General features: G+C 55.6%; 10 protein-coding genes across 14 annotated transcripts; 4 read left to right on the forward strand and 6 right to left on the reverse strand.

The window, feature by feature from the left end:
- Nucleotides 1-65: 65 nt before the first annotated feature.
- On the forward strand, nt 66-1,928 carry H310_06856 (hypothetical protein; the record flags this gene model as incomplete). Its single annotated transcript, XM_008872063.1, has 3 exons — nt 66-1,028; nt 1,073-1,278; nt 1,322-1,928. 3 exons carry the CDS (start codon nt 66-68, stop codon nt 1,926-1,928), a joined length of 1,776 nt encoding a protein of 591 aa, XP_008870285.1.
- Nucleotides 1,929-2,634: 706 nt separating this feature from the next.
- H310_06857 lies at nt 2,635-3,974 on the forward strand. 2 transcript variants are annotated; one of them, XM_008872064.1, is made up of 7 exons: nt 2,640-2,765; nt 2,820-2,950; nt 2,999-3,190; nt 3,237-3,338; nt 3,379-3,495; nt 3,537-3,599; nt 3,644-3,974. In XM_008872064.1, the coding sequence occupies exons 1-7, from the start codon at nt 2,645-2,647 to the stop codon at nt 3,776-3,778; spliced, it is 861 nt and encodes a 286-aa protein (XP_008870286.1). In that variant the 5' UTR covers nt 2,640-2,644; the 3' UTR covers nt 3,779-3,974. The 2 variants fall into 2 exon arrangements, with proteins under 2 accessions (XP_008870287.1, XP_008870286.1); XM_008872065.1 differs by having other exon boundaries at nt 2,635-2,765; nt 3,537-3,974.
- Nucleotides 3,781-5,650, reverse strand: H310_06858 (hypothetical protein; the record flags this gene model as incomplete). The annotated part of the gene is made up of 7 exons (XM_008872066.1): nt 5,543-5,650; nt 5,441-5,494; nt 5,348-5,382; nt 5,040-5,297; nt 4,615-4,996; nt 4,104-4,561; nt 3,781-4,048 (listed from the first exon to the last, which is right to left on the reverse strand). Exons 1-7 carry the CDS (start codon nt 5,615-5,617, stop codon nt 3,781-3,783), a joined length of 1,530 nt encoding a protein of 509 aa, XP_008870288.1. The 5' UTR covers nt 5,618-5,650.
- A 42-nt stretch (nt 5,651-5,692) lies between these two features.
- H310_06859 (hypothetical protein) lies at nt 5,693-5,992 on the forward strand. The gene is made up of 2 exons (XM_008872067.1): nt 5,693-5,806; nt 5,854-5,992. Exons 1-2 carry the CDS (start codon nt 5,702-5,704, stop codon nt 5,926-5,928), a joined length of 180 nt encoding a protein of 59 aa, XP_008870289.1. The 5' UTR covers nt 5,693-5,701; the 3' UTR covers nt 5,929-5,992.
- H310_06860 (hypothetical protein) lies at nt 5,971-8,118 on the reverse strand (the record flags this gene model as incomplete). Its single annotated transcript, XM_008872068.1, has 3 exons — nt 5,971-6,798; nt 6,844-6,957; nt 7,015-8,118. 3 exons carry the CDS (start codon nt 8,116-8,118, stop codon nt 5,971-5,973), a joined length of 2,046 nt encoding a protein of 681 aa, XP_008870290.1.
- A 195-nt stretch (nt 8,119-8,313) lies between these two features.
- H310_06861 (hypothetical protein) lies at nt 8,314-10,936 on the forward strand. 4 transcript variants are annotated; one of them, XM_008872069.1, is made up of 5 exons: nt 8,314-8,587; nt 8,634-8,737; nt 8,794-8,965; nt 9,024-9,123; nt 9,184-10,936. In XM_008872069.1, the coding sequence occupies exons 1-5, from the start codon at nt 8,362-8,364 to the stop codon at nt 9,440-9,442; spliced, it is 861 nt and encodes a 286-aa protein (XP_008870291.1). In that variant the 5' UTR covers nt 8,314-8,361; the 3' UTR covers nt 9,443-10,936. The 4 variants fall into 4 exon arrangements, with proteins under 4 accessions (XP_008870291.1, XP_008870292.1, XP_008870293.1 ...); XM_008872070.1 differs by having other exon boundaries at nt 8,803-8,965; XM_008872071.1 differs by having other exon boundaries at nt 8,794-9,123.
- On the reverse strand, nt 9,468-10,950 carry H310_06862 (hypothetical protein; the record flags this gene model as incomplete). Its single annotated transcript, XM_008872073.1, has 1 exon — nt 9,468-10,950. The coding sequence occupies exon 1, from the start codon at nt 10,896-10,898 to the stop codon at nt 9,468-9,470; it is 1,431 nt and encodes a 476-aa protein (XP_008870295.1). The 5' UTR covers nt 10,899-10,950.
- Nucleotides 10,951-11,773: 823 nt separating this feature from the next.
- Nucleotides 11,774-12,136, reverse strand: H310_06863 (hypothetical protein; the record flags this gene model as incomplete). The annotated part of the gene is made up of 1 exon (XM_008872074.1): nt 11,774-12,136. The coding sequence occupies one exon, from the start codon at nt 12,134-12,136 to the stop codon at nt 11,774-11,776; it is 363 nt and encodes a 120-aa protein (XP_008870296.1).
- A 431-nt stretch (nt 12,137-12,567) lies between these two features.
- Nucleotides 12,568-13,087, reverse strand: H310_06864 (hypothetical protein; the record flags this gene model as incomplete). Its single annotated transcript, XM_008872075.1, has 3 exons — nt 12,568-12,585; nt 12,635-12,948; nt 12,991-13,087. The coding sequence occupies 3 exons, from the start codon at nt 13,085-13,087 to the stop codon at nt 12,568-12,570; spliced, it is 429 nt and encodes a 142-aa protein (XP_008870297.1).
- A 606-nt stretch (nt 13,088-13,693) lies between these two features.
- H310_06865 (hypothetical protein) lies at nt 13,694-16,062 on the reverse strand (the record flags this gene model as incomplete). Its single annotated transcript, XM_008872076.1, has 12 exons — nt 13,694-14,076; nt 14,121-14,192; nt 14,242-14,362; nt 14,411-14,457; nt 14,506-14,619; nt 14,685-14,885; nt 14,947-15,058; nt 15,102-15,205; nt 15,253-15,417; nt 15,469-15,672; nt 15,719-15,846; nt 15,894-16,062. The coding sequence occupies 12 exons, from the start codon at nt 16,060-16,062 to the stop codon at nt 13,813-13,815; spliced, it is 1,701 nt and encodes a 566-aa protein (XP_008870298.1). The 3' UTR covers nt 13,694-13,812.
- Nucleotides 16,063-16,199: the final 137 nt, after the last annotated feature.

Raw genomic sequence — 16,199 nt, forward strand, 5'->3', positions numbered from 1 at the left:
TTGCACAGCAACAAGCGGCGCAGGAACAGGTGTACCGGCAAGATGTGATCGCGAGCGATCAAAGCATGGAGAACTTGTGGGCGTGCGACGTGTGTGACTTCAAGAACTACGATGGTCACAAAACGTGTATCTTGTGCGGCACCGAGCGCGACTTCACTTTGTATGGAAAGGTACCATCGAAGCGAACAGCGGCGGTCGAGGACGGCAACAAAGCTGCAACGGCAGGGCTTTCCCCCACAAACTTTGTCCTCATGAACGATTCGACGCCGCGCACGATCAAGAAGAATCGCAATTTTGCCAAGCTCCGACTCAACAACCTGAACATTCGGCAAAAGGGAGCGCGGCGGCGACACGACTGGGTTCGCAACGTGGACGAGCAGAGCGGCAACATTGTTTGGGGCCGGAATCGAGACATCCTGGACCACAAGGTGCTCAAGCGCATTGTGGTGAAGGACTCGCTACCTCCCCTTGCGGACGACGGGGACTTTGACCTGCCGATGCTGCGCGACTCGGTGTCGAGCGTGAGCTCGGTCGGCAGTATCGCAAGTGTCGGGTACGTGAGCAAGATGGTGATGACGCCGAGGCACCCCGACGGGCGCATGTCGTTCGAGACGGCGGAGGGCCAGACGGCGTTCCAGACGGTGAACCCGACCGTGTTTTCGTCGGCCGAACTCAAGGACGTGTCCCAGCTCTCGTTCCAGCAAAAGCACGCGTGGTTTGTCCAGTACACGTCGACGATGGAGGTGCCGTGGGAGTACGGGCACATGCTGCTCGAGATCGACCGGGCCAACTTGCTCCACAACTCGTGCGAGCAGTTGCTGTGGGCAACCCACGACCAGCTGCACCAGTCGCTCCGAATCAAGTTTTTGAACGAGCCAGGCGTTGACGCGGGCGGTCTCGAGCGCGAGTGGTTTACGCTCATGACGGAAGAAATTTTTGACGAACGCACGGGGCTCTTTGGCGCGTGCATGGACAACGCGTACATGATCCGCGCCACGTCGAGCGAAGCGTCCGAGGACCATCTCATGGTGGGCGACGCTGGGAGTTGTCGTGCGTCACGTTGTGGTTGTAGTACTTTCAAGCGATCGGGCGCTTTATCGGGCGGGGGCTGTTTGAAGGGATGCTGCTGGACGCCCACTTGGCGCTGCCTCTGTACAAACACATCCTCGGGACGCCCATCACGTTCTCGGACCTCGAGTTTATCGATGTCGAGCTGTACAACAACCTCAAGTGGCTCAAGCAGAACAAGGGCGTCGAGTCGCTCTGCTTGGACTTTAGGTACGCATCGGAGAGAGAGGCTGCGCTCATGGCAACTTGCTAGTGTGAATGTGGCGCAGTACGACAAGGAGCCGCTCACGATCGACCTGTGCCCGAACGGCCGGCACATCGCCGTCACGGACGACAACAAGGACGAATACATCTACCTCCGGTTCAAGTGGATCATGATGACGAGCATTTCGCCGCAGCTGGCATCGCTGATCAAGGGCATCTACAGCGTCATTCCGCTCGAGATGCTGTCTGTGTTTGACCACCAAGAGCTCGAGCTCCTCATGTGCGGCATTCCGGACGTGAATGTGGACGACTGGAAGGCGCACACGACGTACATTGGAAACGAGTGCGACCCCCAAGTGATCGAGTGGTTCTGGGAGGTCGTGACGGGTTTTTCGACCGAGCAGCGCGCACGGCTGCTGCAGTTTACGACCGGGTCGGCGCGGGTGCCAGTCCAGGGATTCAAGACGCTCACGATGAATGACGGCCGCATCTGCTTGTTTGCAATCCAGGGCATTCGAAAGGAAGAGTGCTTGTACCCGCGCGCCCACACATGCTTCAACCGGCTCGACCTCCCCATGTACTCGTCCAAGAAGGACCTCGAGACGGCGCTCACGATGGTCATCAAGATGGAAGTCACGGGCTTTACGATCGAATAGCGTCATTTTTTTAACAAACAGCCATCGTGGTCCATCCCCAGACATGGAACCACACAGTCGTCACGAGCATGCGAACGTTCGACTCGCGCTGATGCGTCTCGGCAGTCATCCCCTTCAATCGCCAGACCTGCTTCCCTCTGGGATTGCACGTAGGCACTCTGAAGCATACAACTCGGTTGTAGCGTAGTCGGCGCTGCTAGTCCAACGTGTACGTCGTGCCATGCTTTCGCTTTGCCGACACCTTTTGCACGAGGGGGCGAGGAAGGAGGACATCCTTTGTCGCTGACTCGCACCTCGATGGAGATGGGCACGCACAGCGAGACTGTGATACTGCCGCCACGACGTTGACGTTCCTCGCCACATGCAATGCCTGCGCCCCTTGTGACGACAACAAGCTGGTCGGGATGCTGTACGTGGACGCAATTAAAACATGACGACCGTGACGACGCCTGCGACTGCCTGTGGCCCACCAAGTGCCACTGGGCAAGGGCATTTGTTAATCGCGCACATCAGAATCTTGGTATTCGACAAAGCGGCAGGCTTGTGCTTTACGAGGTGATGTCGCATGGCATGTTAGTGTGACACCAGCGAGGAAACGGCGCCGCTCACCCGACTGCTTCGTTAGCTTCACCATGGAACTTTCAAGGACTTCCGGATAAAAGCAAGTCGGACGAGGTGGTATCCGGATAACGTAACTTCAGCAGTTGCAAAGGTCAATGGAGACGGAAGGCCACGACAAGGAAGCGGCGTACGAGGCCAAGATGGTGAAGAAGACAGTGCTGGCGCGGCAGCGGAGGAAGATGCGCCGGAAGGAGTTGTTGGGCTCCATGACAGCAGGTAAAGCTTCCGCGGACGTGAATGCTTCAACATCTGAGCGAAATACGTACGCAGAGGAACGCAAGGAGTTTGTGGCTAACGAGGCGCGCGAAGAAGAAGAACGTGTGCGGCGTTTGGCAGAGGCACCTGAAAAAGGACAGCGCATTGCTATTGACTGCGGCTACGACGGTATCATGAGTAACAAGGTACATCGACTGTAGTACGCGCCAACGTCACCTGCCATGCTGGTGCAGGAAGTGAGCAGTTTGTCCAAGCAGATCAAGTTCTGCTACGGCACAATCAAGCGCATGGACAATCCCTTCGCCTTGACCGTGACGGACTGCTCGGAAGGGTCGCGCATTGCATCCGCGTTGAAGCGCTTCAGTGCCGACAAATGGAGCATCAAGCTTGAACCTTCCAACGTCTCGAGCTTGTATCCACAATCCGTACGTCCCATCCATCAACAGGTCCATGGAGACTTCGTGTGCATAGGACCTGGTCTTCTTAACCCCCGATTCCTCGACAACCTTGACCAGTCTCGACTTTTCCAAAGTTTACGTCATCGGCGGCATTGTCGATCGTTCCCGTGTCAAAGTACGACATGCATCTCGTTACCTGAGCTGAACAACATTAGGGCCGCTCGCTTGAAGCCGCCACGGCGCTCGGCGTGGCAACCGCGCGGCTGCCAATCCAAGAGTACGTGCCCGATCGCCACACGGATCACGTGTTGAACGTCAACACGGTGGTCGAGGTAAACAAGTCACGAAAGCATCCATCCATGGGGACGTGTAGATTTTGGCGTCTATTCAAGCAGGGAACGACTGGCCTACAACCTTGGCACAGTGCCTGCCCAAGGTAGATCTCTCTCTCCTCGCCTGTGGTCCTACTCGTTGGCGTAGCGAAAGCAAGCCAGTATGAGTCGGCGTGTGCTAAAGCGTCAAGCGAAAGAGCTCACGACAAGTGATGAAATCCAAGAACGGGACAACAACGACGTCGACGCGAAAGCGGACGACATTGGCGAAGACAACGCATGAGGCTAAGGCCCCCAGAACGCCAGCACTTGGTCCACCGATTCTTCTTCTTTGAACGTTGTCAGGTGCACGCGATTCTCGCGGTCGACGTCGTAGCCGTAGATTGCTGTGGACGGCCGGCTGTTGTACTTGGAGTACATGGAGACAGTATATCCACCCGTGTCATGAATCACAATGTAGTCGCCGACTTGTATCTGGGGCAACCAAACTTGCTTGGCCAGAAAGTCCCCAGAGAAGCAAAGGGGTCCCGCAATGTCTTGGCGCACGAAGGGCCTACGAAGCATCTCCGTTGCAATTCGTTCGTCGCAGCTACTCGTGTTGTACGTACCCGGATCTCAAAGCGCCCGTGGCGTCAAAGACCGACAACACGTGCGGCCACTGGTGTGGAAGGTATGCCGTCCGCAGGAACTGGTTGGCGCCGACATGGACGACTGCGATGTTCTGGCCCTCCCACTGCTTGACGCTTTCGACTTTGGTGAGGGTGATCCCTGCCTTGACGAACACAGACCGCCCAAACTCGGTCACGATCGACACGCGCGTGGAAAAGATGTCGGGCACATGAATTCGCAGCTGGGCGGCGTAGTCTTCGTAGCCGAGATCGGACACACCGTCGTACACAGTGGGCAGGCCGCCACCGATGTCAACCACTTGAACTTGAGGGACGCCAATGTGCGCGTTCACCAACTCGCTGAACTCGACGGCTCTTTTCGCGCCTGCCACGAGCAGGTCCAACGCGCACCCTTGGGATCCGACATGGATGTGGACTCCTTGGAGCCATCGATGGGTCTACCAAGACGCAGTGGCCATGAGCAACGTCGCAAGACTTTGGCGAGACGAACCAAGTAGATTTCGATAAGACGGGCTTGCGTCGAAGGAGTCCAGGGTAGACCGAACTTGCTGGAGCTTGTCGCGGTGCTCGTGGACGCAATGGAGCCTCCACCGACGACAGGATTGATCCGAAGTCCTATCTGGCCGTCGTGGCGACTGCGCTCGCCTTTGTTGGGACCATAAAACTCTGTCAAGATGCACTCGACTTTGGCGATTTCGTCTTCGTTGTCGAGATTGACGTAGCACCCCAATCGGATCGCGGCCGCGAGCTCGGCATACGTCTTGCACGGGGAATCAAAGACAACGGACCGTGGCGGGAAGCCGAGACGGAGCGCGTGGTGGACCTCGGCGAACGACGCGCACTCTGCGCCAAATCCCATCTCTTGCGCAATTCTATTGCAACGCGTGAGTGTCCCTGTCCATAAAACAGTAAAACCTCAAGACACTGCGAATCGGATTCGCCTTGACGGCAATCGCGTGGTTGAAGTGGGCGCCTGGAAATGCAGCATTCAATGACGCCAGGCGCGCCTTGAGGTTCGGAATCGAGATGAGGTCGACAGCATTCAGGCCGTTCAAAGACGACACGGCGTGCTTGACAATTCCTTGGACACTGGAGCCGCGTGTATGATGCTGAGCTTCCTCGACCTGGAGGATGTCCAGTTCCTGAGTAGGAGAGGAGGATTTCCCGATCGTCCTATCATCGCGCCATGGTTTAGGGCAAAGAGCGGAAGGGGCGCAGTGTACGAGGGGTAACTAGAGAGACGCGCCGCAATGAGGTCCTACGTGCGCGTTGTAAATGTGTGTGCTGTTTCGGGGTTACTGTGTTCGTCGACGCACCTGCAACGTCACATGAACGACTTCAGTTGGATCCCACCCCATCTCGCGGCATATCTACACAGGACACGTCCACCAGTCCGTGAAGCTATGCAATGTACGCACGTCTAGCGCGGTGTCCTCCGCTGATTTGGACTCGTTCTGGTACTGGGAGAGGTCCACCGCCCGCACGCGCTCCATCTTCGTCAATTGTTGGAATGGCGAACGCACTTCCATGGAATCGTTTTGATTGGTCAAGCAAGTCCAATCCTCATTTCGAAAGCCATGACGCGGAAACCATCGGGCGCCGCCGTCTTCTTCGGCGCGATTGTGGTCGGGGCTGCGGGCGTGATCTACTACGTGCATGACCTGCAAAAGCGCGAGAAGAAGGTCCACTTCTCCACGACACGCATCCGAGTCTGATCTGTTTGATGTAGGAAATGCGGGCTGGAGTCATCCGCGACATCAAGCGCGATCGGCAGCGTCAACAACAAAGCACCGACTCGACGTAATCCAGCAAAACTTGGACTCTTTCGTTAACTTAAGCGCTGTCGTCACACGCATGTCCTTTCGACATACCGTCCCGTGCAGACGAGATCTTGCAACCACACGTTGCATTGGTCATCAACACACTGCTCGTCGACTCGTTGCTGTTTGAGTTGGGCGGTCTTTGCGAGAACTAGAATTCTCCGGACGTCTTTCACGACGGACGCGGGCCCAGACACGAAGACGGACCCTTGGAGCTCATCCAGGTTGCTCAAAATGGTCGACACCTCCGCGTCGACGGCGTCCTGGATGTAACGATGAGGAGCTTCCGCGTCGATCTCTACTTTGTCCGACGAGCACGCAAGCACGACGCGGAGGTCAAATCTGGATTGCCACAGCTTGACGTGGTTTCCGTACGGCACACAAACTTTGGTCAGACATCCGTAATACAGGACGTGCTTCGCCGTGATTTTGGCTGTGTCCTTAGCACATCGGTCTTCCATGACAGCTCTGACAAGAGCAAAGCCAGCCCCTGTCGCGATGAACGTAACAGGAGCCGATGGCCCGAGTTCGGGCCATGGGACGTCATCGGACGGCACAAGTTCGCTCCGCACCTGCGGAATCTGGATCGGATCCAGCACCGTTTTTGCTTCTTTGCGGGTCAACGCGTCCAGCTCCATGAAACAAGCCCCCAACATACCGTCGGACCGGTCGATGTTTTTGAACGACGTAGCGGCAGGTGGTACGTCAAGGCAAATGTGGATGTTCGTGGGACTGACGAGGTTGGACGAAGCGATCGAAAACTCCCGCGGCAGCATCCGTGGCGCAGTATGGAGAAATGCATCGAGCGACATTTGAACTGAAGGATATTGCCGCAGCAGACCCACAAGCGTCAGCTACGTGGTACATCAATGCACATCCATCAACAGAGCGTTCAGTACCCCTGCAGCCGAGGCATGGTACGCTCTTGAATCGGACGCTAGGTGGGTAAGCGCGGCAGCTTCGCTCGGATCGGTGGCATAGTGAGCTAGCTTCTGCACAAACTCTGGAGGGACCTGTACCGCCAAGCAAGTGAGTGCGTCAATGGATCAAGGAGGTGGTATTCCGCGTACAGAGATGAGCTCGTAGTACTGCCTCAGGACGGTAAAGAGGCGCGTGGGAGATGGGAACGGGTCTTGAAACGACTCCAACCCTGGCAAGAGTGGAATCGGCTGGATCCATCGGTTCTCTGTCGGCCCATGGGAAAAACCAAGGCGCATGGCAAGTGCTGCCACCAACAGCTCTGGATTCAATGGGTAGATGCGAATGACATCCCCTGTCGAGTACACAAACGGTGGTACGGTCATGGCCAAGCACACGTGGAGCATCGCGGGCTTGGGCTCGGAGACGACATAGGCGACTTCGCTTACGATCAAGTTGGGTGGGCTGAAAAAGATCTTCAAGTCAGGCGTGACGGTGAAGGTGTCAATGCGTCGCTTTCGTCGGTCGGGGGCCCGCGGCTCCGCCACGTCAATAACAACGAAACGATGGGTGACTTTTGGGGGCAGGAGGACCGAGTTGGCATGTTTGGCGGCCGCGGCCGAGTGCGTGGCGCCGAGGCCGATCGTTTGAAAAATATCAGCTTCCCAACTCGTAAAGATGTTGCCCAGACCAGAGTGGCAATCCCCCAGACAGCACTGCATAATGCGAGTTGCCCCCAGCTCCTCGAGCTTCGCATCCACCGTTGTGCCAAACTCGTTGAAATTGATGCCGTACTTGGTGTCACCTGACGCAAATACGGCGTACCGAACGGCCCTGAGTCGCCGACTCTTCTTCAGCGTACGAGCGTCTTTTTGATTTTGCAACCAAAAGTAGAAATGGGCGGCGTTGTCTGTCGCGCCGCCACAGGTGTATGTGGACACGATGAAGATCACGAGTGGCTCGGTGCAAAACTGGTCCGGGTCGAAGTTGTACAGGTCTTTCACCGTTGCTTGCATGCCACAGCGGATCGCAGCGTGGTGGAATCTGTTAGCAAGCGCTTCTGTACGACCTGTCTGTGACCCAAAGTAGATGGTCATAGGGAGCTTGGACGGGTCTTCCTTGAAGCTCGTCGCCGAGGTGGAGCTTCTGGGTCTTGGAAGCAATTGCGTCCATCGACGCGACTCAGACTGGGCCAGTTGAGACGTCGGAGTGGGTTGGACCACCGCCGACGATTTCCCTCGCAGCAAGTTGATCATGAAGGTGCCTAGGGTGGGGTCGCATTCGCGTTTGGTGGCTATGAATAGGCCAGCAAGTCTCGAATTCAACCAGTTACAAAACAGTTACGTTTTACGCCTATAGTCAATTCCAGTGAACATAATTGATTTCACCACATAAAATAGCTTGACGTTACTATGGACGTCGGGAGGGTATTTTTTAAATTTAACTTGCATCTTGGAACAACCTGTTGGGAATCGGACGACGGCAGGCAGGATCGACAGATGGGAGGAGTCGCCGGGTCGCTCTTCATGCTGTGGGTGCGCAGTGGCTTCTCGTCAGCCACGGTCGCATCTGCGTTGACATTCTTCCCACCATCGCCGACGTATGGCCTCGTAAAGCAGGCGGACGGGGCCACTGCGGTCGATCATTATATCGACGCCAATGTCCCATTTTCGTCGACGGCCTCTTTGGCCGTGGTTCGCACCAAACGCGGACAGGAAATCCCTTGTACGTCACTCTCCTTTGCATGATTTGAGTTCATTGTCGTGGTTAGGCTTTGTCTTTCGCCATCCCGAAGCCACATTTACGATGATTTACAGTCATGGTAACGCCACGGATTGTGGAGGCATGTTCCTGCGATACCTTTCTCTATCTCGAGTACGATACTCTATCTGCTTGGACGCAACGAGCGCTGAATGTCACCTCCTACGAAGGAGTTGAAGGTGAACGTTGTTGGCTACGACTACACTGGGTATGGTGGCGCGTCAGGATCGCCATCTGAAGCCGACACGTACGCCGACATTACAGCAATATACGACCATGTTGTTGCTCATATCTGCACGTCGTCGGACCCAGCCAAAGAGATTATCCTGTACGGCCAGAGCGGTATGCTTCCATGCAATATTCCACATCAATGTACGGCCATGATGAGTTCGTTCGGCAGTGGGCAGCGGCCCCAGCATCTACTTGGCAACAGAGCGTCCTGTTCGAGGACTGATTGTCCACAGCGGGCTTCTCAGTGGGATGCGCGTGCTCACTTCCAAGTAAGCACCACTGGATCGACCGAACTGCTCCACGTCACACAGCTCACTTCCACGTGATAGTCGGTGCCTGGCTTGCTTAGACATCTACCCCAACGTTGACCGCATTCAAAACGTGACGTGCCGAACTCTCATCATCCACGGCGTCGACGACATGGAGATTCCGATCGCGCATGGCCACGGCCTCCATCAAGCGCTGCCCGTGGCGTCGCAGGCAGAACCGTACTGGGTTCCCGATCGTGGCCACAATGACATCGGGGAGACGGCGACATGTCGACCTGGTTACGTCCAGCACCTGGCCGCGTTCCTCAAGACTCTTTAATGCAACACACACGCCATTAAGTTAGTTATTCTGAAAACCGTTCCGTGAACGGGTTGGGAAATTCGACGCTGCACGTCGACTCCAAGCTGTGCCGATTGAGCAATGGATTTCGCGAGGGCTTGAACTGTCCCGCGTCGTCGTCTTCGTCTTCGTCGTCCACGGGGCGATGGCGAAGGGCGAGCTCGAGTTCCGCGAGCCTTGTCATCGTTTGAGTCAACAGCAGCATCGCTTGGTTGTGCTGCCGCTCTTGCTCGAGCACTCGCGCCTCCAGGAGTCCATTGCGCAGCTCCAGCGCTTTCACGACCTGCACTAAGTGCCGGTCGTCCACCTCCACACTGCAGATGCTCGTGTCTGTGCTGGACAGCGTCGGCCGTTCGCCAAATGATCGAGGACTGGATGCCGATGGTGGAGGTGGAACGACTACACTTTTTGGTCGAGATGGCGTGGCATCTTCGACTTGGTTGTTTGCACTGTGCTGGCATGGCGTGGATGACGGGTCCGAGGCCAGCTTCGGTCGTCGAAGAGATACTGCTGGCGGGGTGGGGGTGGTGGCTTTTCCTGGGGCTGCACATGAGTGATTTGTGGATGGATGTCGGGACTGGATCATGCATTCAGCGCACACACGCTGCTTTTTGTCTGTCTGAGCCGCGACGCGGAGTTTGCCGGCGACGTGGGCCTTGCACAACGGCACGTGGCACATGGCACACATGTACCGCTTTCGAAACATGGTGAACGGCTTGTCGCAAACCCCGCACGCCGTTGCATCGTCTCCAAGATGCCGAGACGTCGTAGATGTCGATGTCGTTTCCTCGCCGTCGTCATCCTCATTGTCGTCATCGACCTCTTGAATTCGCATAGGATCCTCCTGGTCCGCGCTGTCGCCAAACGACGGCTCAAAATGCATCGTGAAGAGCATGCTGTCGCGAAGGCTCTCGCGCATAACTTGGGACTGGCGATACAAGTCGCGCATGGTTGCCTCGTACGCTGGGTCTGACTCTTCGTTCTCATTTTCGTCCTCGCATGCCTCGGGGTGGGCAAATCTGTACTTTTCGTCGGCCTTCTGCAGTATGCGGATGCAATCACGGTCGAGACCACTCATCGTTGCCATCGCAAGTGCGCGTAAGCCGTCTGGCATCTTGACCCAAATGCTATCTGGACACATGGAGCACAGCATGGACAGAACCTCCGATCGAGCGTTCGCTCGTATCGCGACGTGAAGAGGAAGGAGCTGGGAGTCGTTACGGGTCATGCCACCCTCGGGGAATGCGAGCAGGAGCGCCCGAATTGCATCCAACGGGATATTATGTTCCGTGCATGCCCAATGCAACGGAAGCATGCCATACGGGTCGCGCTGTTCAGCAAGTTCTGGAGATCGCGGGAGTCGCTTGATGAGTTCACTCCATTGGCCTTCCTCTGCTAAGCGAATGCCGTCCTTGGTCGACCTCGCGGAGCGCATCACTTGTCAACAACTTTCCAGCAGAAGTGGCACCGGCGTCTCTGCCGCCAACGTGGATTGCGGTGGACCAAGTCACATGGTTCATCTGGCCAGCCAATCAGAACTGCCCACTCTTCCTTGACACAAGATTAAAGTATGACCATACAATTCTCTAGTACATTCTGTAACGGTGGAGAGGCTGCAGTGTAACAAAATTATAAATTATGATTGGCTAATAAGTAGGCGATTAGAGACGGGTCATCGAATTATAGCCAATCAAATTCAAGGTAAATGCTTGCCGCCCGAGGGTCTGGAGCACCCCACATCTCCATTGACACAATGCAGCAAGGCAGAGAAGCGCTGTCGAGGCCAGTGACATGTAAATGGTCTCGTCCGATCTAGTCGAACGGAACAGTGTGCTAGGAAGGGGGATTCGTTCAGACCATGACGCCGACTAGTTGATGTGGTGTAACGGTGGCGTGTCTCTATGGATATGGACGCATGGAGAGTGATCAGAGAGTGTGATGAGAATTCTCTGCCAAGAACTCGAAACGATCAAAATTAAAATATGCAGACTGAGAGTGCCTAAGTGTCGGAGAGAGTATTACTGCTGATCTACATGAGCACCTACTATAGTTGGTATATGAATTCGACTTGAGAGTGAAAGTGAGTGCACTTTTCCGTTTGGAGACTGGAATTCCCGGCATCATGGCGGACGACAACTCCAGTCGAAGGCGATGGCGGCGGAGGAGACGGCGGGCATAACATCACCGTTGACGATAGGTTTCTCCGCACAACCAAGGCGTCATTCGTGCTCCTACCCAAGCGCTTTGGTCGCACGATCAGCCAAACGTAGCCTCCACGGTACCGAAGCGGCCAGATCGTTTCCTCCTCACCTAATACTTGTCAAGCGACTGCTGTACGAAACCATCATCCGTGCCGCTATCGACGGCGCGACGATCACGCACTTGTTCTACATGCAATACAACGTCGGTCGAGACGCCGACAAGACCTGCATTAAGTCGACGTGGTTTGGCCTCAGCATGTGCTTTTCGTTCCCTCAGTTTCTCAGCGTGACGACAAGCAGATGGCGAATCAAACGAACGACTGCGTACACCGACGACGCACCGAGATGGACCGGGTTCGCCGCGATCGCGCCACAGCAAGTCCAGCGCGCATAAGACCATGAAGTGTGCGATGACGTTGGTGTCTTGCTCATCCCCTTTTATGCTGGGGCGCTTGTGACTTTCGTTCAACATCACGATGCCTTGTTTCAAGTGCACGATGGACTCGTTCGTTGCATGCTTGCCAGTTCATTCTTCGCACGACTTGGTGATCAGCTGGGGTTGTCCACAGTCGTCCAGCCCAACATCCAGATGGGCACTTTCACCGCTTCTGTTGACGGGCTCAGTCATGTCATGTTCGTGGCAGCGGATGAGTCAGCCAAGCATTTGCTCAAAACAACAATCGTGTCGCCGTTGCGGCATCTCGTGTCGAAGGTGTCGCGTGGCTCGTGGAGGGAAGTACGTGGCAGCAATTCCAGTGCATTGTCGATGTCGCCCGTGCACTTTCTACGGCATCGCTTTTCGTTCCACCGTCGCGAGCAATTTTGGACTTGGCAGGTATTCCAATCGAAATTGCGCCTACATCACGAAGCGCCTTCCACCGCATTCTGCATGACGTATGCTGATCATGGCTTCGTTTCATTCTGTGATGTGTAGGCAAGGTAAGGACGAGTGAAGAAGCATGAACAATACATTCGTCAAAAACTTGCGCTGGAACCAGCACGTTTCAGAGGAAGCTTCGCCCAGACTCCTGCAGCCATTGAAAGGCAACACTTCAAGTGGATGTTGACGTAAAATCGGCGCCAACTCGGTCCGATCCTTCGAGCTCCGTGGTTGATAATCGACAGGCCACGAAGAAAACATTGCTCGACGCATGTTGCCACGTGCTGTGTCGTGCGCACATGGACCAAGCATTTTCCACGATCGGAAATGTGCGGGAAGCATCTCGCAAGCCGCCAAACAAGTGGGAATGTCGGTGCTGGCAATGTCGACCGATCTATCAGGAGCTGCAAGTGGATGTGTGCACACGCCAGGTCACGTGCGAGTACCTTCCCGACCTCTACGCGCCACAATATCGACTGTTGCTGGATAGTGTCCGAGATGAGATCGAAAATAGCGGCGAATAACAGTACTGCACCGACCCATGCTGCTCAAACTATCGTCGACCGAGGGGAGGTAAGGTGGCGCGCATGTGTAAACCTCTACTACTGACACACACCAAATCACCGACAAGCATGTGAAGCAGCCCTTTGTCGTGCTTGCGTCGGGTTATCGCGTCGACCGTGTGCGGGAAGTGCAATCCGGCCAGTCGGCGCTTTGTTGTTGGACGTATCTGTGCCGTCCATAGCCTCAAGCGGACATGCAAGCTGCATATCCCCGACGGAGGAAGCGATTCGGCACTACGATGTCGTCGATGACGTCCTGTCCACAGACAACTCGAATGAAATTCGCCAACACGAGCTTGCGTTTGCCGACGTCACGATGTGAGTGTTCACCTTTGACACCTCGATAGTGTCAGTCCAAAACACTATCATCACGTCACATCGACCACACCTGGGAGACGTGGCAGTGCCCCAACTCCAAGCTCCACGAATTCCTCGTCCTCGAACTTGCTGTGCACGCAAACTCGCACGACGTGTTGCGAAACGTGAACTGGTCGTACGGGTGAAGGGACTGGGGCATGTCCTCCGTCGCTGCCGCCAAAGGTGTCGGCACAGCACGGGTACTTGAGCAAGTTGATGGTGTTGCGATGGATGGACGGATGGTGCAGCGTTCGACCGAGGCCGACGTCGACTGGAGTGCTGCAAGCTAGAAGACGGGCGGGGCCTCGCGGATCCATCGCCTTTGAGTTTGCGTTGCTGCCGTGCTATTTAATAGTGCTTTTTGGACTGCTTGGCATCTTTGAGGAACTGTTGCAGCGCATTCAACCGGTTGTCAATGTCGACGAACGACTGTAGCGGCAGCCGGTCCTTGTCGCTGTCGTCGCTGTCATCCAAGGGTAGCCGGTGGAGGGCCTTTTTCGACGGCTTGGGGCGTCCTCGTGGCGACGTGTGCCGAGTCCCCTGCACCGGATGCGTCGTTGTGATGGTTTTTTTGGCGGTGGACTGGCGCGGAGATCTTGTGGCCGCGGTGGTCTATGCCATTCGTGAGAGTTCGTCCTAGGCACGATAGACATTACATGTGGGTAATCGCGCACGTTTTGCTGCTTCCCGACCGAGTTGAACACACGTGGCGAGCTCAATCGAGTGTCCTGTGCACAGTGCGTTGGGTTCGTGGCGTCGAGGGGCTCTCGTACGGACCGTTTCTCGTTGACTGGAGGAATTCCGGGGAAGCCGCGACCTCCGCGTCGAAGTGGATCCGCCAGACTGATAGCCCGCAGACGAGTCGGACGAGTACCCACTGGGAGGCTTCCTTGTTGGCCTATCGAGCCCGTCAGGATGACACGGCATGCGCTTGTAGATCCTATACGTATGCGGAGACTGCGACCGGGCTCGAAGTTTCAGCTGGCGCTCGTGCTAGTGAATATAAAGGTCAGTCTGTCCAAATAATGCAATCGAGTGTACATGGTATGCTGTGGGGTCGAATCGCTTAAATTTGGCCTTGTCTTGTTTCCTGTCGAATGGGTTTCCGCCTTCGCTGTCGCTGGACGCAGCGGCAGAACTTGGCCGGCGCGGCTTCTGTGCCAAGCAAAACAAGTTTAGCTAACCAAGTTGCTCGAGAGAGAATTGTTTTCGTCACGGACGGTCGATCCATTCTGCGACGGCGTCGATGTCGCCGTGGCGTTATTCGAACGTGCCACGGACGATTTGGACTGGTTCGACTTGGTCCGTTGGATGGCGAGTTGACGCAGGAGCTCTCGGTTCTTCAGCTGCAGCTCTTGCACGGTCGTCTTGGTCGCGTTGAGTTCATTGGTTGCGTCCTTGAGCTGCTCATGCAACTCTTTCTACACAACATGAACAAGCTGTGGTCCGTTGTGATGCCTTCACGCTGGGGAAAACACATACGACGCGTGAGGCGTGGTCTTCAGTGGCTCTTTCAACATCCCTTTCGAGGTGTCGAATCCGCTGAATGTATTGCGACTCGTCCGCCACGTTGTGTTGGGGCGGAGGTTGCGACCTAAGCGCGGTCAAATCGCTGAATTCAATCGTGGATGGCACACCGAAGAAGGTCCACTTGCGCTTGCAGCCCTTGAATTTCTTTCGACGACTCTTTGCGCAGTTGCTCGTACATGGTGGATAATTCCTTGTTTTCGGCAGTCGCCGCCTGGGAACATGGCGTTAGGGTGCCCAAAATTGTGGACATGTTCGTACGATCAACTCGCTCTTGAGATGAACCACCGACGTCGCGTCGTCCTGCCTGTCATGGGCCTCTTGCAATTGCTGGATGCGCAGGCGCAGCGAAGCGTTTTCATCCCGTATGCTTTCCAGTCGCTTCTCCATTGCACCATCAGAGGTTGAGCGCGCCTCCATGAGTGTCTACGTTCAATCGTGATGTCGATGAAGGGCACACGACGTGCTCGTTTCCACCTGCTTGAGACGGCGAATCGTGCGTTGAAGCATATCGGGGGATGGAGAGTCCACGTAGTTCAATGGAAGTGGGTAATGGACGCGGTCGAACTCGACGGCGTAGGTCAAGATCATGTATCGCTTGTTTTGGAGTGACGTCACAGGATCGGGCGCGTTGGAAGGAGTTCCAGTGGACTTGCCCAGCTTACGCTTTCGGTACAGTTCCTAAGCACGGGATTTTGACGACAGGGTGCATCTCGCGCTGACAAACCAAGTCAGAGTAGGTAAGGAGGTCGATGAAGACTGACTCGCTCTTGTGCTGCAATGCAGACATGAGCATGTTGACGAAGGTGAAGAATCGCTTGAAGTTTCCCGTCTTCTTGGTTAGCTCTTCGATGTCTACGGTCGCAACTGAATGCGCTGTTGTTGCGTGAGTTTCGCCTTACACAGCGCAGGAAAGTGTGCCCCCCATCGATCACTGTCGGCGCCGCCTTTCACACTCTGCTCTTCCACTTGCACATGCAGCTCATCTGATTGTACCCACACGTGCACGTAGTACTCCACGCCGTGGAAGCACATGGTGCCAGACGCTTCCACCCCGCGCTCGTCTTCCATCGTCAGCGTTGAATGTGATTGGGATCTCGGTTCGGGCGGTTCACCAAACCGTCCAGACCGACGTTGAACCAACAGTATCGAACAACATATGGAGTATACTGAATCCAAGTTTAAATTATCCGAGGCGTTTCTTCCAT

This window comes from Aphanomyces invadans (assembly GCF_000520115.1).
Source record: "Aphanomyces invadans strain NJM9701 unplaced genomic scaffold supercont1.12, whole genome shotgun sequence".
In the NCBI taxonomy this organism is placed as follows: Eukaryota; Oomycota; class Saprolegniomycetes; order Saprolegniales; family Verrucalvaceae; genus Aphanomyces; species Aphanomyces invadans.

Bases quoted from the DNA above. Each gene is read 5' to 3' on its own strand.
- H310_06859 (XM_008872067.1), top strand. From the start codon at position 5,702: ATGACGCGGAAACCATCGGGCGCCGCCGTCTTCTTCGGCGCGATTGTG. The intron at 5,807-5,853 runs GTCCACTTCTCC...TGTTTGATGTAG, and splicing joins TGCAAAAGCGCGAGAAGAAG to GAAATGCGGGCTGGAGTCAT.
- H310_06857 (XM_008872064.1), top strand. From the start codon at position 2,645: ATGGAGACGGAAGGCCACGACAAGGAAGCGGCGTACGAGGCCAAGATG. The intron at 3,496-3,536 runs GTAAACAAGTCA...GGGGACGTGTAG, and splicing joins ACGTCAACACGGTGGTCGAG to ATTTTGGCGTCTATTCAAGC. The intron at 3,600-3,643 runs GTAGATCTCTCT...TCGTTGGCGTAG, and splicing joins TGGCACAGTGCCTGCCCAAG to CGAAAGCAAGCCAGTATGAG.
- H310_06861 (XM_008872069.1), top strand. From the start codon at position 8,362: ATGGGAGGAGTCGCCGGGTCGCTCTTCATGCTGTGGGTGCGCAGTGGC. The intron at 8,966-9,023 runs GTATGCTTCCAT...TTCGTTCGGCAG, and splicing joins TATCCTGTACGGCCAGAGCG to TGGGCAGCGGCCCCAGCATC. The intron at 9,124-9,183 runs GTAAGCACCACT...TCCACGTGATAG, and splicing joins ATGCGCGTGCTCACTTCCAA to TCGGTGCCTGGCTTGCTTAG.